Source organism: Hyperoodon ampullatus (assembly GCF_949752795.1).
Source record: "Hyperoodon ampullatus genome assembly, chromosome: 16".
In the NCBI taxonomy this organism is placed as follows: Eukaryota; Metazoa; Chordata; class Mammalia; order Artiodactyla; family Ziphiidae; genus Hyperoodon; species Hyperoodon ampullatus.
This window is the reverse complement of record NC_136929.1, coordinates 29,202,616-29,222,878: the sequence shown is the minus strand read 5'-3', so window position 1 is coordinate 29,222,878 and position 20,263 is coordinate 29,202,616. Positions and strand designations below refer to the sequence as shown.

Below are 20,263 nucleotides of genomic sequence, written 5' to 3'. Positions count from 1 at the left end.
CTGGGCTGTGAAATTCTATATAATGTGTGTATGTCTATCACTTCGCAAAAAAGGCCATGATAACTCCTATTTCTGTCAGCAGAGTAGGAATATTCAGCACCTTTCTTGCTTTTCTAAATCTCCCTTCCAAAGGTACTAAAAGACTAGAAACTCCACTGACCAGATTCCTGTGTCAACAGGGTCCTGGTTTAACTTCCACCAATGAGAGGCACTCTCACTGAAACTAGAAAAGGTGAAGAAAGCAAGCAGCCTTTATTTCATTCTAACATGTTGACACTTGGCAGAAATGGCCTGTATAGTTGCTTCCAGGTGACACCCTGCATTCTGCAGAGATTACTGGCAGGGGCTTTCCCTGAAATTCCTGCACTACCGGATTTTCTAAAAGCCAGCAATGATTTCTCCTGACTTGTTCCCTCAGTCTTTCTGACAGTTTAGTGAACATCTCATTTCTTGTATAAAATCTCCTCCTACTTGAAATATTTAAAGCAATTTGTTTCCAGACAAAGTACTAACTTATACATCAACCTAGCATTTGTCTTTTATCTTTGTTTATGACCCATTTTTTCCCACATATAATTTTTTAATTCTTACATTTCAAATATATTTGTTTTATGTTATAGCTGTGGTGTTGCTGCTTCCCAAGCCTTAGTTAACATAAATATTCTATAAAACGTCTAATTTCTCTCTTTTATAGTTAAATCATTAATTCATCTGGAACTTACTTTCGCATGTGTTGAGACTGCTAGCATCATTTATTAAATTAATCCTGTTTTCTCACCCAACTGAAATATCATCTTTGTCCCAAATATCTTGATCTATTTCTAGGCCACTTAGTCTATTCCAGTGATCTGTTTATTTTCCTGAGCAATGCCATACAGTGTTGATTGCTGTGGTTTTATAAAATATTTTAGCAACTGTTTTATAAATCTAAATTCAAAAGAGACCATCTAACACAATAACTTGTGTTACCAGGTTAACTCAGTTGTACATAAACTCAGAATACAATTTATTTTTCTATGTCTGTGCACATATTTGAACTGTCTACAAATATTAATAACAGAAACATCTGAATGCTTGGCTAAAATAAGGGAGCAATGACCAACCCTAACCTGATTCCACATGTTGGAGAAGGAGCAGCCTCACTCTTCTGATTGCTTTCATAATAAATGAATGTTATAAAATTGAATTTGTAAAGTAACATTATCCTAATCGAATACTACTTTTGTCATTCATATATACTTTATATATAAGACTATAAAGGACTCTATGTGTAAGAGTTTGTTTAGAGAGGCGGAGTCAAGACGGCTGCGTGGGAAGACGAAGAGTTAGCGTTTCCCCACAACTGGGGCGCCTGCCGGCCGCTGGTGGGGAACTCTGATGCCCAAGAAGACGCGAGGAACCCCAAAGTGAACTGGTAGGATGAAGGGGGACTGAGGGTGGAGGAGAAGTGGAGGCCAGACAGGATCGGCACCCCTGAAGCTGGGGAGATCAGGAGAGGAGGCGGAGGGGCCCTCCAGGAGGAACGGAAGAGGAGTGGAAACGTTGATTGCCCCGCCCACTCAGGCCAGGGGAGCCTGCTGAGCTCCCAGGCTGGTCTCCTGCCCTCCAAGGTCCCTCCCAGCCCCAACCGAATTGGTCCTAGGGGCACAGAAGGGAGGCTGGGGAGATCAGGAGAGGCAGGCAGCCCGGGCCCTTGCAGGCTGGAGGAGCAGGAGCGGAGAGGAGGGCGTTTGCCCCGCCTGCTCAAGCCCAGGAAGCCTGCTGGGCTCCCAGGTGGGGTCCCCTGCCCTCTGAGACCAGGGGTGGGGGGCACGCCTAAGCCCCACCCCCAATAGCCCCCAGGGCCCTTTCCAGCCCTGTGGGTCCTGGGCATTGGCCCCGCCCACCACCCAAAACTCGCCCTTGCTTAGGCCCCGCCCTCCACAGCCAAGGCCTCCCCCCCTTCTTTTTTCTTTTCTTTTCCCTCCTCTTTTTTACTACTGTGGTGCTGACGTACCTTCCGCGTGTTGATTCATATTTTATATTCTTCCTAACATATCTGTTAGTTTCCCAGTCTAATTTTATTTCTTACTTTGTTACTGTTTTTTTTTTCTTTTTTCTGCCCCACACACATTGAGGGATCTTGGTTCACGAGCCGGAGGGTTAGGCCAAAGCTCCTGCGGTGGGAGCTCCGAGTCTGAACCACTAGACTAACAGAAAGGCCCCAGGGAATATTCATTGGACGGAGGTCTCACGGAGTTCCTCATCTCAGCACCAAGACCCAGCTCTACCCAACAGCCTAAAAATTCCAGTGTTGGAAGCCTCAGGCCAAACAATCAGTAAGACAGGAACACAATCCCATTCATAAAAAAAAAAAAAAAAAAAGAGACAGCAAAAAAATATGTCACAGATGAAGGAGCAAGGTAAAAACCTACAAGACCAAATAAATGAACAGGAACTAGGCAACCTACCTGAAAAAGAATTCAGAGTAATGATAATAAAGATGGTCCAGAATCTCAGAAATAGAATGGAGGCACAGATTGAGAACATACAAGAAATGTTTGACAAAGATCTAGAAGAACTAAAGAATAAACAAACAGAGATGAACAGCACAATAACTGAAATAAAAATACACTAGAAGGAATCACGAACAGAATAACTGAGGCAGAAGAACAAATAAGTGAGCTGGAAGACAAAACGGTGGAAATAACTGCCAAGGAGCAGAATAAAGAAAAAAGAATGAAAAGAATTGAAGACAATCTCAGAGACCTCTGGGACAACACTAAACGCATCAACATTCGAATTATAGGGGTCCCAGAAGAAGAAGAGAAAAAGAAAGGGTGTAAGAAAATATTTGAAGAGATTATAGTCAAAAACTTCCCTAACATGGGAAAGGAAATAGTCACCCAAGTCCAGGAAAAAGAGAGTCCCATACAGGATAAACCCTAGGAAAAACACACCAGGACACCTATTAACCAAACTAACAAAAATTAAATTCAAGAAAAAAATATTAAAAGCAGCAAGGGAAAAACAAAAAATAACATACAAATGAATCCCCATAAGGTTATCAGCTGATTTTTCAGCAGAAACTCTGCAGGCCAGAAGGGAGTGGCAGGATATACTTAAAGTGATGAAAGAGAAACCTACAACCAAGATTACTCTACCCAGCAAGGATCTCATTCAGTTTCGATGGAGAAGTCAAAAGCTTTTCAGACAAGCAAAAGCTAAGAGAATTCAGCACCACAAAACCAGCTTTACAACAAATGGTAAAGAAACTTATCTAGGCAGGAAATGCAAGAAAAGAAAAGGACCCACAAAAACAAACCCAAAACAATTAAGAAAATGGTAATAGGAACATACATATCGATAATAACCTTGAATGTAAATGGATTAAATGCCCCAACCAAAAGACACAGACTGGCTGAATGGATACAAAAACAAGGCCCATATATATGCTGTCTACAAGAGACCCACTTCAGACCTTGGAACACATACAGACTGAAAGTGAAGGGATGGAAAAAGACATTCCATGCAAATGGAAATCAAAAGAAAGCTGGAGTAGCAACACTCATATCAGATAAAATAGATTTTAAAATAAAGACTGTTGGGGCTTCCCTGGTGGCACAGTGGTTAAAAATCCACCTGCCAATGCAGAGGACATGGGTTCAAGCCCTGGTCCGGGAAGATCCCACATGCTGTGGAGAAATCAAGCCCGTGCGCCACAACTACTGAGCCCGAGGGCCACAACTACTGAAGTCTGAGCGCCTAGAGCCTGGGCTCTGCAACAAGGGAAGCCACCGCAACGAGAAGCCCGCGCACCCCAACAAAGAGCCCCCGCTCGCCGCAACTAGAGAAAAGCCCACGTGCAGCAACGAAGACCCACCACGGTCAAAAATAAAATAAATAATATTTTTTTAAAGTAATAAATAAACAAATAAGCTACAAGGATACATTGTACAGCACAGCACAAGGAATATAGCCAATACTTTATAATAACCATAAATGGAGTATAATCTCTAAAAAGTTTGAATTACCATGTTGTACATCTGAAACTAATATAATATTGTAAATCAACTATACATCAATAAAAAAATGAATGGTAAAAAAGAAGAGTTTGTTTATAAAATGGGTAACATTACCAGTAATTTTTAAAACTATTGGTCTAATACATAAACTTGTGCTGCTTTTAATATCATTCAACTGTTTGTCTGATTTATTTTTCATTAAGATATAATTCACATACCACAGAGTTCTTCACCCTTTAAAGTTTCCAATTCAGTGGCTCTTAGTACATTCACAAAGTGTGCAGCGATCACCACTTTGTAATTCCTGTTTGTCTGATTTTCTTTTTTATTATTTAAAAAAATGGAAAACCAAAAGTGTAATTTTCGGGCCTCCCTGGTGGCGCAGTGGTTGAGAGTCCGCCTGCCGATGCAGGGGATACGGGTTCGTGCCCCGGTCTGGGAGGATCCCATATGCCACGGAGCGGCTGGGCCCGTGAGCCATGGCCGCTGAGCCTGCGCATCCGGAGCCTGTGCTCCGCAACGGGAGAGACCACAACAGTGAGAGGCCCGCGTACCGCAAAAAAAAAAAAAAAAAAAAAAAAAAAAAAAAAAAAGTGTAATTTTCATTCAATAAAAATCATTTGATCCTTAGGCAGTTTTGTTGCAGAAAGTAAAATCCATGATTTTAGAATGATGGTAGCAATTCATCAACCAAGTAATCAGTTTTCACACAGTTTCAATAACTGCAGCAATTTCCTTGAACTGTCTGTAGAAATTCTGGAGAGAAAGGGGAAAAACAATATTAATTTTGCTTTTAGAGGCTGTTTAAGTAGTTCTTTTAATTATATCTACCAGCAGAGGCTCTAGAACATATTGAGTTTGCATTTTAATGTTACTTCCTCAACTATTATTATTCGAAAGTTACTATAAGAAACAAACAGGTGTAATTTGGTGCAAGCAAAAATACTACTGTAGAGTTGGATAATTAGCTCATAAATAAACTTTTCAAAAGCATCCAACAAAGTTCTTTGAGATCACAACAGGAAGATTTATTAAATGCCCAGCACTGTCCTCAACAATGAAGACTTTAAAAAAATGACAGATTGGTCCCCAGGCTCCGAACCACTTTTAATTCAGTGAAAGACTGCATTTCAGGGTGATAGGGGCTGTCTTGTCAGTTATACTAAGAGAGACCCAACACTGACAGTGGCTTACATGGTAGAAACTTATTTCTCTTTCAATTAAAAACTAAGCTGGTATGGTAGTTCTCCTGTAGAAGTCATCAGATAAAACATCAGATAAAAAAGGGATCAAATTCTGTTTTCCTTTCTTATCCTCTACTTGCCGAGAAGTAGGAAGCAAATTTGATATACTCTAATGATTTACATCCTTGTATTTTCCCTCTTCTTTGGACTTAATTCTCTATTTTGCTACTTAATAGAGTATCTGTATTTTGTTTTAACTCATATGTAAGTTTATTACGAAACGAAGGAGGAAGTAACCATTTCTTAAAAAATATATACTCATGATGGTAATTTCTGCTACTAGAAAGATAAAAGTCAAAAGCTCAAAGAATGCTCCTTGGCGCTCAGTCCTATAATGTGACTAACAGGCTCTGTTTGCCTGGTTAGCTGTAAGCCACGTAAAAACTACCTTTAAAAGAGTTGCCCCAGGGGCTTCCCTGGTGGCGCAGTGGTTGAGAGTCTGCCTGCCGATGCAGGGGACACGGGTTCGTGCCCCGGTCCGGGAGGATCCCACATGCCGCGGAGCGGCTGGGCCCGTGAGCCATGGCCGCTGAGCCTGCGCGTCCGGAGCCTGTGCTCCGCAACGGGAGCGGCCACAACAGTGAGAGGCCCGCGTACCACAAAAAACAAAAAACAAACAAAAGAGTTGCCCCATCTGTGATCTTTTACTATGAGAAAAAAATTTTAAGAGGTAGAATCAGGGAGCAAAAATGTGGCAAAGAAAAATAAGAATTAGGCCAGTATTATGAATTACAAAAGGACTGAAATCTATATTCCTTTTTGAAGTAGATTTGGTCTTTATGTTCAGTTGAAAGCTACTCACATATCACAATACACTACATCTATTTCCTTTCAACCAAGTCCTAATTTGCTTCCAAGACACCATTTAGCATTAAAAATAATGAATCTGTGACCCTTTTTTGTTCTACAGCAGACACAGCTGTTCTAAAAAAAGGAATCAAAAGGAGAGAAAATCCTTAAAATGTAATTTGTAAAACAGAACTACAATATAAACCACAAATCTCACTTCTGGATATATATCCAAAGGAAATAAAATCACTACCTCAAAAAGATATCTGCACTCCCACATTCAATGCAGCATTACTCACAATAGCAAGGTATGGAAACAACCCAAGTGTCTGTTGACAGATGAATGGATAAAGAAAATGTGGTGTGTATATACACACAACAGTATACTATTCATCCTTTAAAAAGAAGGAAATCCTGCTATTTTTGACAACATGGGTGAACCTGGAGGACATTATGCTAAGTAAAATAAGCCAGACACAGAAAGACAATACTGCATGATCTCACTTATATGTGGAATCTAAAAAAATTGGAATTCATGGTAACAGAGAGTATGCTATAAGAAAGAATTCATATCTGTTCACTCACCAAAGGGATCAAAACAAACAAAAACAAAACTCTAAGGCCAGTTAAACTAGCCAAAGACAAAGCATTTCCCTGTATGTACATTGAAAAGAAAATGATTTCTCATCCACCCCCTTTCTTCCTTTCTTGCTTACAGAAAAGAGGTAGAATAATATATAAAATATTGGATACTAAAAATAATAATAATATATATAACATGATTCTATAAATAAACTATTGAGTTACTCTAATCCCTAGCAGATAAAATTAGCCATCAAGTACTAGTGGTCTGCTCTACGTTCTGTAAACATTATTAGTCAGAAAATTCAGGGTCAATACTGTTCCAAGGTAAGATTCATTTAGCTTAATCACTCTTGAATATTAAGCCTAAGAAGAATAAAACAGTTAAATGCAAAGTAAATATCCTGCTAGAAAAGATGCAAATTTCTTAAACACACTCACAGATGAGTCCTTGAAAGTGATGGACTGTCAGTATACAAATTCAGCATATTATATTGAAAATAATTTATCAAATTCCCAAATAAAGCAAATCCAGATCTTTTGTATGTAAAGCACATCAAAACAATTGCAAATAAAAACAGTTAAAATTTTATCTTGAAAAAGATTTTATGTATCTTTTTAAGCGGTAATTACAGAACAATGGCTAAACTGAATGTGGTTTATCACAAACCTGAAACTGTGGAATTGTCATTTCGAAGGACTTGTTCTTTACTTGGCCTGAATGATCTGCCACTTTGAGCATCACTGCAACATAAGGATACTTAAGTGATCTGCAGCTGTCTGAGCTCACAGCCATACCCAGCTTCCACTGAAAATCTATTAGCTGTAATGAAACGGTACACAATACACCAGTTATAATATTGCCCTGAATGCAGATATTTATCCAATTTTACTCCTCTCATATTCAAGTTTTAATTTCAAGGCCAGTCAGAATGAAAGAAAATATCTTCATTTTAATATTGTTAGGGGGATATAATAATCAAATGAACACAGAGAGAGGCAATAAAGGATAAAAACAGGGTTGGAAAACAACACTGTCATAATTACAAAAGGGAAAAAACAAAAGTCTCCACCTGATGTGTTATGGAGGTAGATATGGCAGTACTGGTTTTCTTTTCATTTTGCTCCTGTACTTAAGGGGACTCCAAACATTTTGGACCATCTCCTATCTCATTTTCCTGTTCCACATATGCCTTTCCCCATTCCACAACCCAAACGTCCTAAAATGGAAGATGAGTTATATACCATCTTCATATTTGATTGAGGCATACATGGGAACCATACCAGTTTCTTTCCTCACCACAGTCCTTGACCTGAAACCTTACACTATTGGGGAAGGTGGTTTTAGATTTCATCACTGTTGATGATGGATACCTGCCACGTGATGTGCTATGCAGTTTACATGTATTTCATGCCTCACTGAATCATCATAACATTATAGGCTATTATTTCCATTTTGCAGGTGACAAAACTGAATTTCAGAGAGCTTACACATAATATGCACAAAGTCACACATTTCTGGACTCATAACTGAAACCAAAGTCTGTTTGACTCCAATGATTACATGCTTATTGACTACTGGCTGCCTCAATACCTTCTAGCTAATTCTTTTCGATGACTGTTCAGTGTTGCCATGGCATAAAACAGGACTGGATAAATGCAGCCCTTAATACTGAGTTTAAAACATAAGACAATAAATGGAGGAATTTTGTGTCTTGTTCCCAAAGCTTCGGAAGATATGTAGTACCTAGCAGGCACTCACAAAAAATACCTGTCTACTGACTGATACCTTTTGCTACCAAATGAATGCTTACTGGGCAAATAGCTTTATGTATTAATAAAAAAAATTTTATAAAAGGTGAGATTAGTGTAAGGACCAAAATTTCCTCCTGTCTTCAGACTGGCGTTAGACGAACCAGCTACAGCATGAAGGCCAGGCTGGTCCCGATAAAAGGTTAACATCTTTGATAAGTAAAAAGATTGTATAGGGCTTCCCTGGTGGCGCAGTGGTTGAGAGTACGCCTGTCGATGCAGGGGACACGGGTTCGTGCCCCCGTCCGGGAGGGTCTCACATGCCGCGGAGCGGCTGGGCCTGTGAGCCACGGCCGCTGAGCCTGCGTGTCCGGAGCCTGTGCTCCGCAACGGGAGAGGCCACAACAGTAAGAGGCCCGCGTACGGCAAAAAAAGAAAAAAAAAAGATTGTATAGGTACTTTTTAAATGAAAGTTTGCCATACAAAAATAGAGAAAGGATAGTAGGTTAATAAGAAAAGAACTACAAACAGCTAATAAGCATATGGAAAGGAAACAGGGAAATGCAAATTTAAACCACAAAGAGATACCACTACACACCTACCAAAATGGCAAAATTTTAAGTCTGATGATTCTAAAACTGGCAAGAAAGGATGTATCACAGTGCTGTTGATGGAAGTCTAAATTGGGCCAATCTTTCGGAAAATTGGCTTTACTTAAACTGCAGTTACGCATATCCAGTGATCCGGTGATTCAATTATTAGGGATATAACCTAGAAAAACAGTATGCTTGGGGCTTCCCTGGTGGCGCAGTAGTTAAGAATCTACCTGCCAATACAGGGGACAGGGGTTCGAGCCCTGGTCCGGGAGGATCCCACATGTCACAGAGCAACTAAGCCCGTGTGCCACAACTGCTGAGCCTGCGCTCTACAGCCTGCGTGCCACAACTACTGAAGCCCGTGCACCTAGAGCCCGTGCTCTGAAACAAGAGAAGCCACTGCATTGAGAAGCCCGCACACCACAATGAAGAGTAGCCCCTGCTCGCAGCAACCAGAGAAAGCCCATGTGCAGCAACGAAGACCGAACACAGTCAAAAATAAATAAATTTATTTTAAAAAGTTAAAAAAAAAGAATCCACCTGCCAGTGCAGGGGACACGGGTTCGAGCCTTGGTTGGGGAAGATCCCCACATGCCACGGAGCAACTAAGCCTGTGCGCCACAACTACTGAGCCCATGTGCCACAACTACTAAAGCCCGCCAGCCTAGAGCCTGTGCTCCGCAACAACAGAAGCCACCGCAATAAGAAGCCCGCCCACCGCAACGAAGAGTAGCCCCTGCTCGCTGCAACTAAAGAGAGCCCGCGCGCGGCAATGAACACCCAAAGCTGCCAAAAATGAATTAATTAATTTTTAAAAAAGGAAAACAGGATGCTTATGTGAGAATGTTCCTAGCAGCTATATTCAAAATAGCCCTAACCTATAAACAACCCAGATGTTCATCAGTAATTAAATGGACAAATAAAATGCTGTACAGCAATGAAAATGAATGAACTGCAGCTACACTTAACACCAAAAATCCTGAAAGAAACAAGTCAAAGTTATGTGATTCCATGCACTTAAACTTGAGAAACAGGAAATATAATACTGTTTAGGGATGCATACACAGATGGCAAAACTATAAAAAGAAGCAAGAATATGACTATCACAAAAGGATAATTATTACCTCTAGGGAGGAGGGTGGGAGAGAGACGATTGGGAAGGGGCATGTGGTGGGCTTCTGGGATACTGGTAATGTTCGATTTCTTGAGTTTTGATTGTAGTGACACAGATGTTCACCTTTAAATTACCCACTTTTTTGGTAACTATTTGAGGGGATGGAGGTTAACTAGATGTACTGTGGTAATCATTTTGCAGTATATGTATGTCAAGTCATTATGCAGAGCTGTATTTCAATTATATCTCAATAAAGCTGAAAAAGTAAAATTATTCATTAAACAGTCCAAATGTTATGCACGTTTTATTATAGATGTTATCTTGCACATATAGCAGGGGGAGGGGAGGATATGTCAGTGAGCTCCACATTTCTGGTTGAAAGGAAAAATTTATTTAGGCTAGGTGATCAAAGGAAAGCTTCAGAGGAGACAGCTCAGTTTTGAAGAATAACAGAACTGAAACTGAGAGGAAAAAAATGTGTTTTATTTATATATTCCATAAATACACACCTAGCAAAGAATAAGTACTTAAGAAATATTAAGCTGAATCAACCAGAGATAAAAGTAGTTCATATCTGGCTGAGGGATAGAGCACACTGTCTCAGAGTGAAAGGCTCTTATAAGGAAGTATGGAAAATAAGGCTGACAAGAGATCAAGAATCAAGAGGCCAGTAATTTTTTGCAAATTGTACAAGTTTTCAGAATACTCTCATTTACAGTGGACCCTTAAACGATGTGGGTTTGAACTGCAGGGATCCATTTATACACAGATACTTTTCAATAGTAAATACTACAGTGCTACACGGTCTGCAGTTGGTTGAATCCACATGTATGCAGAGGAACCTAGGATATGGAGGGCCGACTATGAATTATACACGGATTAATCCCTGTGCTGTTCAAGGGTCAACTCAATGTTATCTTACTATGAAAAACATTATCATATAAGTCATTTAAACTTTTCCTGTTGGCAATGGGTAATCACTGCAAGTTTCTGAGTTCAGAGAATGGTATGAAAGTATTGATTTAAAAATATTCATCTGATGGCTGCAGAATACAATAACCCAGGTACGAGGTTTTAGGTGCCAGAACTAAGATGGTGACAAGTAGGATTAAGTTGATTCTATGAAGAATGGATCACTAGGTCTCGATGATCATCTACAGTTAAGGGAGGTATCAAAGACAACTATAAAATTTTGAGCCCAGATGACTGGGAGAATATATCATATATGAATCAGGACTTTTTATATTTTAAGCCCAAAAGTATTATCAAGAAGTGATAATTAACCTATATGAGAAAAGAATCTAAAAAAGAATGAATATATGTATAACTGAATCACTTTGCTGTACACCTGAAACTAACACAACATTGTAAATCAACTATACTCCAATAAAATTTTTTTTTTATGTGATGAGGAATATCTAAATAGGAATGTTCAATAAGTGGATAAAAATTCAAGAACAGAATTCATGGGAGTTCATGATTAGAGATATAGTTTTATATCAGTTCAATGGTGGTATTCAAGAAAGTAACTTAACACTTTTTAAACATATTTGGCCCATACAACTTTTTGATGCAAGAAGTTCCATTTTTACTGTCCATAGTAAAATGGGAGATAAAACATTGCTTATTTTACTCTAAAAGTATGATATAAAATTCTGCATTATCTAGAACATTTCAAGCAGAAAAGCAATTAAGGAACACGATGCTGGAATTCACTGACCATTACAATGGTGTAACTGGCAGGTGGGGAAATTGGGAGAGTTGCCATTTACTGTGCAAAGTTGGTATTCATGAGTACAAGAGCTGGGATTAGGTTTATGGGATGAGAAATTCCCAAATTCTGAACTGAACATTTAAATGCAAATTATCAATAAAAGCAAACCTTCTAATAAGTGTGGTTGAGCCTTAAACAGGAATTAACTACAGAGGAGGTTTTAAAAAGAATAAAAAAAGAAAAACCAAAGAAATCAGAACAGGGCGAACATCACTATGGAGAATATCAAGAATGAAATAAGAATGAAGTAGCCTCAAAATTCTTGTAGAATCAAGAAAATGATTTAAAAAGAAAAATATGCAGAGAAAAAATGCTAGTAGTAAAAAAATATAGGAATAACCAGAAGTAAAATGAATACAAAGAAGAAAAATAATCAGAAAGCAAGTATAAATTAAGAGGTAAACAAAGAAATTAGCTGTAGTCTGTCACACTAAAAATAGTTGATATGGTGGCTGAAGTTACTGGTAACATAAAAACATCACTATAAAAACTGTCTACATAGAAAAAATTTTTTAAGACCATTTCAGTTTAAATTTAATTTTTATTTTTCAAAACATACATAGGAGAAAATTTTTTTAAAATCGTACAAAAATCCATCATCTTAAAAACTATGTTCATATTCCTGTGTCCCCATTTCTAGTCTTTATATGCAATTTTTATAGCTAGAGTCACAAAATACACACTTCTATGTTCTCTCCTTTTTTAATGAAAGTTTTCAAATGGAAAGAATGTTAAGCATTCTGCACACATTAATCTCTCCCAAAGTACTACGAGGAAAAGACTGATTAACCTCATCCAAGGATACAACACTAATAGAGCTGGTATTCAAACCCAAATTTGTCTGATTCCATATTCCATGCCGTTTTCATTATACCTAGCTGCAACATGACTACCATTCAGAATTAAACCAAGTCCTAATAGGTCAAGAAAGTAGACAGGTCTGGGACAGGGCAAGAGTGTTTAGCATCTTCTAAATGCTAGGCCTGAACTGTCCAATATAGTAGCCACTAGCCAACTGTGACTATTTAAATTAATTTAAAATGAATAAAAGATTCAGTTCCTCAGTTGGACTAGCCACATACAAAGTGCTCAAGAGCCAAGTGTGGCTAGTGCTACCATACTGGATAGTGCCAATAGAGAACATTTCCATCATCGTAGAAAGTTCTATTGGACAGTGCTGTGCTAAACTCTGTGCTTCGTACCTTGTATCTGCAGATATTGATTATGGCATGAGTTATTAGCAAACTTCTCCTTGAAAATTCATATTAGCTCTAGCCTAAGTGGACAACTTTTGCTAAGTCATTAGCCTTTCCCAAATTGCTTAATGGCACCTTCATCCATGCTTTGATTTTCTTCATAGCACTTAACGGTTTCTAAAATTATGTTAACTTATTCATCCCCTGTGTCCCCAAGGGAATGGCATTATGAATCTAGTTACTACTGAATCTATTAGAACATTATCTGATAGAAAGTGAATATTCAAATAAGTATCTGTTGAACGGTTTAGAAGTTCTGGGGTATGTGGTAACTGGTCTCCAAAGATAGCCTCCAGCAATTAATTCCACCCGGCTCTGTAAGTACACAAGTACACGTCACTCCTCACATCTAGTCGGAAGCAGCCGCATAGCACAGGGAGATCAGCTAGGTGCTTTGTGACCGCCTGGAGGGGTGGGAGGGAGGGAGACGCAAGAGGGAAGAGATATGGGAACACATGTGTATGTATAACTGATTCACTTTGGTATAAAGCAGAAACCAACACACCATTGTAAAGCAATTATACTCCAATAAAGATGTAAAAAAACAAAAACAAACAAACAAACAAAAGAAGTGGAGCTTATTTTCTCTCTGCACAAATCTGAGCTGTCCCTGTGATTGTTTTGACAAGTAGAATATGGCAGAAGAGGTGTTCTGGAATCTTTGAGCCTAGGCCTTAGGAGAACTGGAAGTGTGTCCTTCCTTCTTCATGGAATGCTGGCTCTTAGGACTCTCCTTCTTGGAACCCAGCCACCATGATGTGAGCACCCACATGAAGGAGAACCAAGTCACGCCAATGATCAGCTTCTAGCTCAGCTCACAGCCCAAGTCATGACTAGCATGTGAGCGAGCCCTCTTCACTTCCACCCAGCTAAGGCTCCTAGATGACTGAAGGCTCCTAGATGACTGAAGCCCCAGCTGACATGATGAGGAGTAGAAACCACCACCCAGCTAAGCCCAGTTAACCTAAAGACTCATGAGAGACAATTAAACAACTGTTTTAAGTCACTAAGTTTAGGGTGATTCGTTATGCGGTGACAGATAACTAAAACAGAGCAAACACAGCTAGCTGAAAATAGCTTTGTTAATAAACTTACCACGATATACGATTTATCAAAAATGAATTCTCAAAACTATACAATTTGAACTATATTGGTTTATAGAAATTGTAGCAAATACAAATCACCAAAACAATGTTTCATATTAGGTTACTGTTAATACCACCAGTAAAAATAATACAGAAACGAAAGCGTTTCCCATTAAACACAATCACTACTAGTAAGTTCACAGTACTACTGCCATGCAACACAAAACAGTATCAGCTTTCCTCAAAATGGTTTTTAATCCTCATTTCTTTACTGATGACCCCCATTTTCTAAGTGACTCACGTTTGAAACTTCAGTCAACTTTGATTTTTCTCTCTCCCTTACACAAAACACTTATGGATCGCTAGGTACTCAAGATTTTATTTCGGCCAATGCCACTGACATTTATTCCCTTCTTCCCAATCTCACTGTTACAAAGCCTTTTAAAAAGCTTGCCTTCAATTTTACTGCAGCCTCCTCATCAGTTTCTTGCCTAGAGTCCTCCTCAGTTCCAATCCACAGGGTGGACTCTAAACACTACTTAGAAATTTACCAAATCTAATATCACAGGTCAAAAACCAGTAATGTCTTCTGCCTCAGGAACTAGTTAACCCTTCCCCTAGCACTTAAGTCATCTCACAGCATAGTCCCAAACAGCTTTCCCACTCGTGCTCAAGCTGGACCGCATCCTCTCTTTAAATTACCTTTCAGTCTTCAAACCTTTGCTCATGCTGCTCATTCCTCTTGGAATACAACTCTCAAACATCTAGTTAAAATTCAAAACTCCTCTCAAATTCTACTTGCTCTGTAAAGTCTTTCCTTGTTTACTCAACTTTTCTATGAATGGTCACGTCACTTCTTACACCCCAGCACTTAGAACATTCTGACTTGAAGAGTAGTCATCTGTGGATCTGTCTCCCTCCCCCACCATCTACTAGACTGTAAACTCCCTGAGGGGAGTTCATACATCCTTACATGACTTGTAGCACCCAACAGGTCACACAGAAGAACAAAAACAGCCATATGTTTATGAACTATTACACAAACTGTACAAAAACTAAAGTCACTGTCTCATACACGGAAGAGGGAAAATGGCACTAGATATTGTGCGTCAATATACATATTTCTGTTGATCTATACCATAAAACTGGCAAGCAGGAAAACAGAATGTGGCAACAATAGAAACAATCATTCACCTATGATAAGGAGTTCTAATTAGACATCTATAAAAAAGAACCATTGGGCTTCCCTGGTGGCGCAGTGGTTGAGAGTCCGCCTGCCAATGCAAGGGACACGGGTTCGTGCCCCGGTCCGGGAAGATCCCACATGCTGCGGAGCGGCTGGGCCCGTGAGCCATGGCCGCTGAGCTTGCGCGTCCGGAGCCTGTGCTCCGCAACGGGAGAGGCCACAACAGTGAGAGGCCCGTGTACAGAAGAACCGTGAATTACTTCAAAACAGTGATTATCAGCATCAGAATGTGAAGTAATGAATAACCTTAGACCCTCTGGTGCTGGACAAGGTAGCACGATGGTTTGTTAAATTTAACAAGTTCAGACTCTGAAGTTAGACAGACCTGAGTTTGAATCTCAGCTCTGCTACCTTCTACCCATGTGGCTTTGGGCAAGTTACTATGTCTCTATGCCCCAATATTCAGTTAAATATTTACGAAATAATACTATGTTCTAGGCACTGGGACTCTAAAAAATAAAACAAAGGGTTCCTGACCTCAGGAACTTACATTCTAGTAGGGAAGACAGGCAATAAGCAAGTGTATATACAGTGTCGTTGTACTAAGTGTTATAAAAAGAATTTTGTTAAACGCAGGTAAGGGAACAGAGTGACCAGGAAGGCTATTTAGATAGAGCTTGGGGGAGACCTCTGTGAGGAGGTGGTTTTTGAAGAGAAAGACACCTGAGTAACGTGAAGGAAAAAGCCACATGAATAACTGGAGGAACGAGCATTCCGGACAGAGGGAGAAGCATGCCTGGCCTGTGCAGGCAACAACGATGAGGCCCGCACGGCTGGAGCGGCGTGAGCTAGGAAGAGAGGTAAGAGATGAAGAATCACTTTTTGAAGGGCCTTTAGGTCAAGGGAAATATTTAAGACATTTCTCTAGTGAGACAGTACTCTCTTAAATGGCTTCGGGCAGGGAAAACACCTGCTCTAACTTAGACTGCTGAAGTCTGCTCCAGGTCGATGAACAGGGCATTAAGTTTAAGAAGGAAAACAAAAAGACTCAACTGGGAGACCATTACAGTATGTACAAAAGAGGGTGGTGCTTGGGACTCAGGTGGCAGCACGGGGAGGTAAATTTAGTGAATATTTTTAAAGGTAGAGAAAGCAGTATTCTGATGGATTGTATGCAGGGTCTGCACTCTCACGGGAGGTGTGGTCCCAGTTAACCTTGCTGATTCTTATATTGGTGAGAAATATTTAAAGAAAGAGAGAAGGTATTATAGCTCAAGGAATTTAAACTAGTATTAGCCCTAAAAATTAGCTATATCTGGTACATTTAAAAAGCATATACTACAAACAGGGCTTCCCTGGTGGTGCAGTGGTTGAGAGTCCGCCTGCCGATGCAGGGGACATGGGCTCATGCCCCGGTCCGGGAGGATCCCACATGCCGCGGAGCGGCTGGGCCTGTGAGCCATGGCCGCTGAGCCTGCGCGTCCGGAGCCTGTGCTCCGCAACGGGAGAGGCCACAACAGTGAGAGGACCGCGTACCAAAAAAAAAAAAAAAAAAAAAAAAGCATATACTACAAACAGAAATGACTTACTGCTAGGTCAAGGCTTTTCCCCCCTACAAGACTGCTGAATACACATAATCATTTTGTCTAGCAATATAATATTTAAAAAACACATCATGAACTACGAATAAAAAGGTTCAATTTAAGAGTTCCTGGAGGTAAAACTCACAAAAGTGAGGTCCCCCTAATGACTGGGGTGTAGGTGGGTGCCTGAGATTTTGACTCAGACTTTTCCATGTTGAGCCTCCAGTAATTCATCAATTATGGTTTAGGTTTTCCTACCCCTAGCACTGGTTTTCACGGAGGTTTCTGTTCTGGTTAAGTTGTGCTTCTCTGTATTCACCTGTCTCTCCAATTTGGGAGACAGGAGTTTGCCCTGTGACCTCACTTTTCTGACTTATCCAAGAAGAACTGTTCATTTTTCAGTCTATTCAGCTTTTCACTTATTTTAAGGCAGAGCAATGACTTCCAAACTCCTTACACACTGGACCAGAAACTGGAAGTCAATCACTTTTTATAATCTTCTTCATAAAGGTTTATTGCATAGATTTATTGCAATGCACTTTACAGTCTACTAATGTTGTAAATGACATCTTTAAAAAAATATTTTTCAACTCTCTGTGTCTGAACTACAAAAAAACAGTGAATCACCTTCCTAAACTCTAATATTATTTCTAATAATCTACTTGTAAATGATCTTGGCTTTTTCTATGTAAACAATCATATAACATGTGAACGATTGCATGGAAGGGATGTGTAGTAGGCTGAATAACAGTCCCCAAAGATATCCACATTGCAATCCCCAGAAACCAGTGAATATGTTATTTTAACATGACAAAACAGACCTTGTAGATATGACTAAACTAAGGATCTTGATGTGGGGAGGTTTTTCTGTATCATCCAGCTGGGCTTTATAAGAAGGCGGCAGGAGGGTCACAATCAGAGAAGGCAATATGATGATGCTGGCAGAAAGAGAAGTGATGACAGAAGCAGAGGCTGGAATGATGTGCTTTGAAGATGCAAGTAGATGCCATCGCTAAGGAACACAGGCAGCCTCTAGAAGCTGAAACAGACAAGGAAGCAGATTCTCCCTTAAAACCTCCAAAAGGAACACAGCCCTGCTGGCACCTTGGCGTTGGTCCCACAAGACTAATTTTGGACTTCTGATCTCCAGCACTGTAAGAATAAATTTGTGTTGTTTTAAACACACCTCCCCCTACACACACCCCCAAAAGGTTCAACTTTTAAAACCCTATAATCTAGTATAATTCAGTTTCAGGATATCTTACGCAAATAAACATATGACTTAATGTAAGTATAATAAATGGATAAGATGATTTCTGAGAGATTGAATCAAAGTTATTGAGCAGTAACTCAGAACAAAGCCAGATAGGGGTTTGACTGCTGAGTTTCCTCCTATCTCCCAGGAATCCTCAAAAACAACAGAAAGGGGGCTTCCCTGGTGGCACAGTGGTTGAGAGTCTGCCTGCTAATGCAGGGGACACAGGTTCGAGCCCTGGTCTGGGAGGATCCCACATGCCGCGGAGCAACTAGGCCCGTCAGCCACAACCACTGAGCCTGCGCATCTGGAGCCTGTGCTCCGCAACAAGAGAGGCCGCGATAGTGAGAGGCCCGCGCACCGTGATGAAGAGTGGCCCCCGCTTGCCACAACTAGAGAAAGCCCTCGTACAGAAACGAAAACCGAACACAGCAAAAATAAATAAATTAATTAATAAACTCCGACCCCCAACATCTTAAAAAAAAATGTAGCTTTATATTTAAAAAAAAAATCAGCTGGAGACAGATGTCAGAGAGCAGTCAGAGGACATCTCTCAGCCCCTGTGTTCTCATTATTTATCTCAGCCCTTTCTTATACTTTGTGGTCCTGGGTAACTCCTGTATTTCAAATACTCTAGTTTTAGTACTCTTCTTCTGGGAAGTGTTATAAGCTATTTGCCTAAAAACAGTTTATTGGCTGAAACAGGACAGGAACACTCAGAACAAAGAGTCAGTCCTAAGACATACTTAAAAATCAAATTCTTATTCCAAGCATAAAAAAACAGACACTGAAAGGTTAAAGAGGTAAACTCTACTCTCCCTCTTCCACAAACTGCTTTTTAAAGACTTAAGAAAATGTTTGCGCAGCTATCTTTGGAAATTTTGATAATTTCTTCTCTCTATATATTACATCCCCAAATACTATGTACCTAGTATCGAATCAACGGCGCTTAATCAAGGAAGAACAATATTTGGTCTGTACTCTTCGGACTAGAGTGGGTGGAGAAGATTAAATTACAATGGCAGTGGCTACTACCTCAGAAGCCAAGTGGGAGGAGCAATGCAGGGTGGCGGGAGGAAAGGAACGGGCTCACGGACATGGGCCTTGGTTTGGGGTTGAGCTGGGGAAGGCTCACGGTGGCATCGTCCCGCGGCTGCCAGAGGCGGGCGGAGGACCAGGTGCAGCCGCCCGCCACTTGTCCAGCCGAGGCCGGCGGAGGCCGCGGAGGGATGGCCACTCACTCACCTGGTTGGTGACCTGAAATGGAAGCAGAAAACACAACTTAGGGAACGATCTTTCTTGCTCCGGAGCCCACTGCCTCGGCTCCTTCCAGGCCAGGTCTTACCTTGGCCTTAGCATCCAGCTGTGGCTCGCTACACCCCTCCATAGCAGCGCCCCAGAATCCCACCACCCACTCAGGTGGAAGCTCCCGGGACCACCACCCCTTCCGCTTCCTCTTTCCGCCCCTCGCGGCCCGTCGCACGCAGCGGACGTGGGGGGAGGAGGGCAGAAACATCTTTGTATACCTCATCCTTAATCTCAATTACACATCAGTTTTATGGAGCCGATCAGTAACAACGGATACATTGTAGAGGAAAAGGTCCGAAAACTGGCAGATACCTTGTGAAGGGAAGGATAGATTATCTTTCGGATGCCGTCGCCCCCTACTTATGCCATGGACGTGGACTCTTCCTGCCTGCAGCCCAAGGCGCCCTTTGAGCGAGCGCGGGCTTGTAGCTGCGCAGTCTGGTTGCTCACCGAGTTAGAAAGCTGCGGGACAACTGCTCCCCCTTCCCCACAGATGTTTGTCCTGCGAGGGAGATGCCAATGGGACCTTTAGTTTTATGATTAACTTCTGTCACTCGGATTCATTTCACTGGCCTAGCTTGGAGGTGGGGTGGGCATGCTTTTTGTTACCCTCCTTCGTGGAGGATAACACGAAGTGCTGGGAGCTTTATAGTCACATTGGCCTGAATCTAAAACCCTCCACCACTCAGCTGTACGCCTTGAGTAAAGGTAGACTTTATGGAGATCGGCTTTCTA

At 40.7% G+C, this 20,263-nt stretch overlaps 1 protein-coding gene across 2 annotated transcripts; it reads right to left on the bottom strand.

Annotated features, from left to right (window-relative positions):
* Positions 1-4,147: 4,147 nt before the first annotated feature.
* On the bottom strand, positions 4,148-19,607 carry COMMD6 (COMM domain containing 6; the record flags this gene model as incomplete). 2 transcript variants are annotated; one of them, XM_079722021.1, is made up of 4 exons in its annotated part: positions 4,148-4,760; positions 7,290-7,442; positions 19,466-19,477; positions 19,566-19,607. In XM_079722021.1, the coding sequence occupies 4 exons, from the start codon at positions 19,605-19,607 to the stop codon at positions 4,710-4,712; spliced, it is 258 nt and encodes an 85-aa protein (XP_079578147.1). In that variant the 3' UTR covers positions 4,148-4,709. The 2 variants fall into 2 exon arrangements, with proteins under 2 accessions (XP_079578147.1, XP_079578146.1); XM_079722020.1 differs by lacking the exon at positions 19,466-19,477.
* Positions 19,608-20,263: the final 656 nt, after the last annotated feature.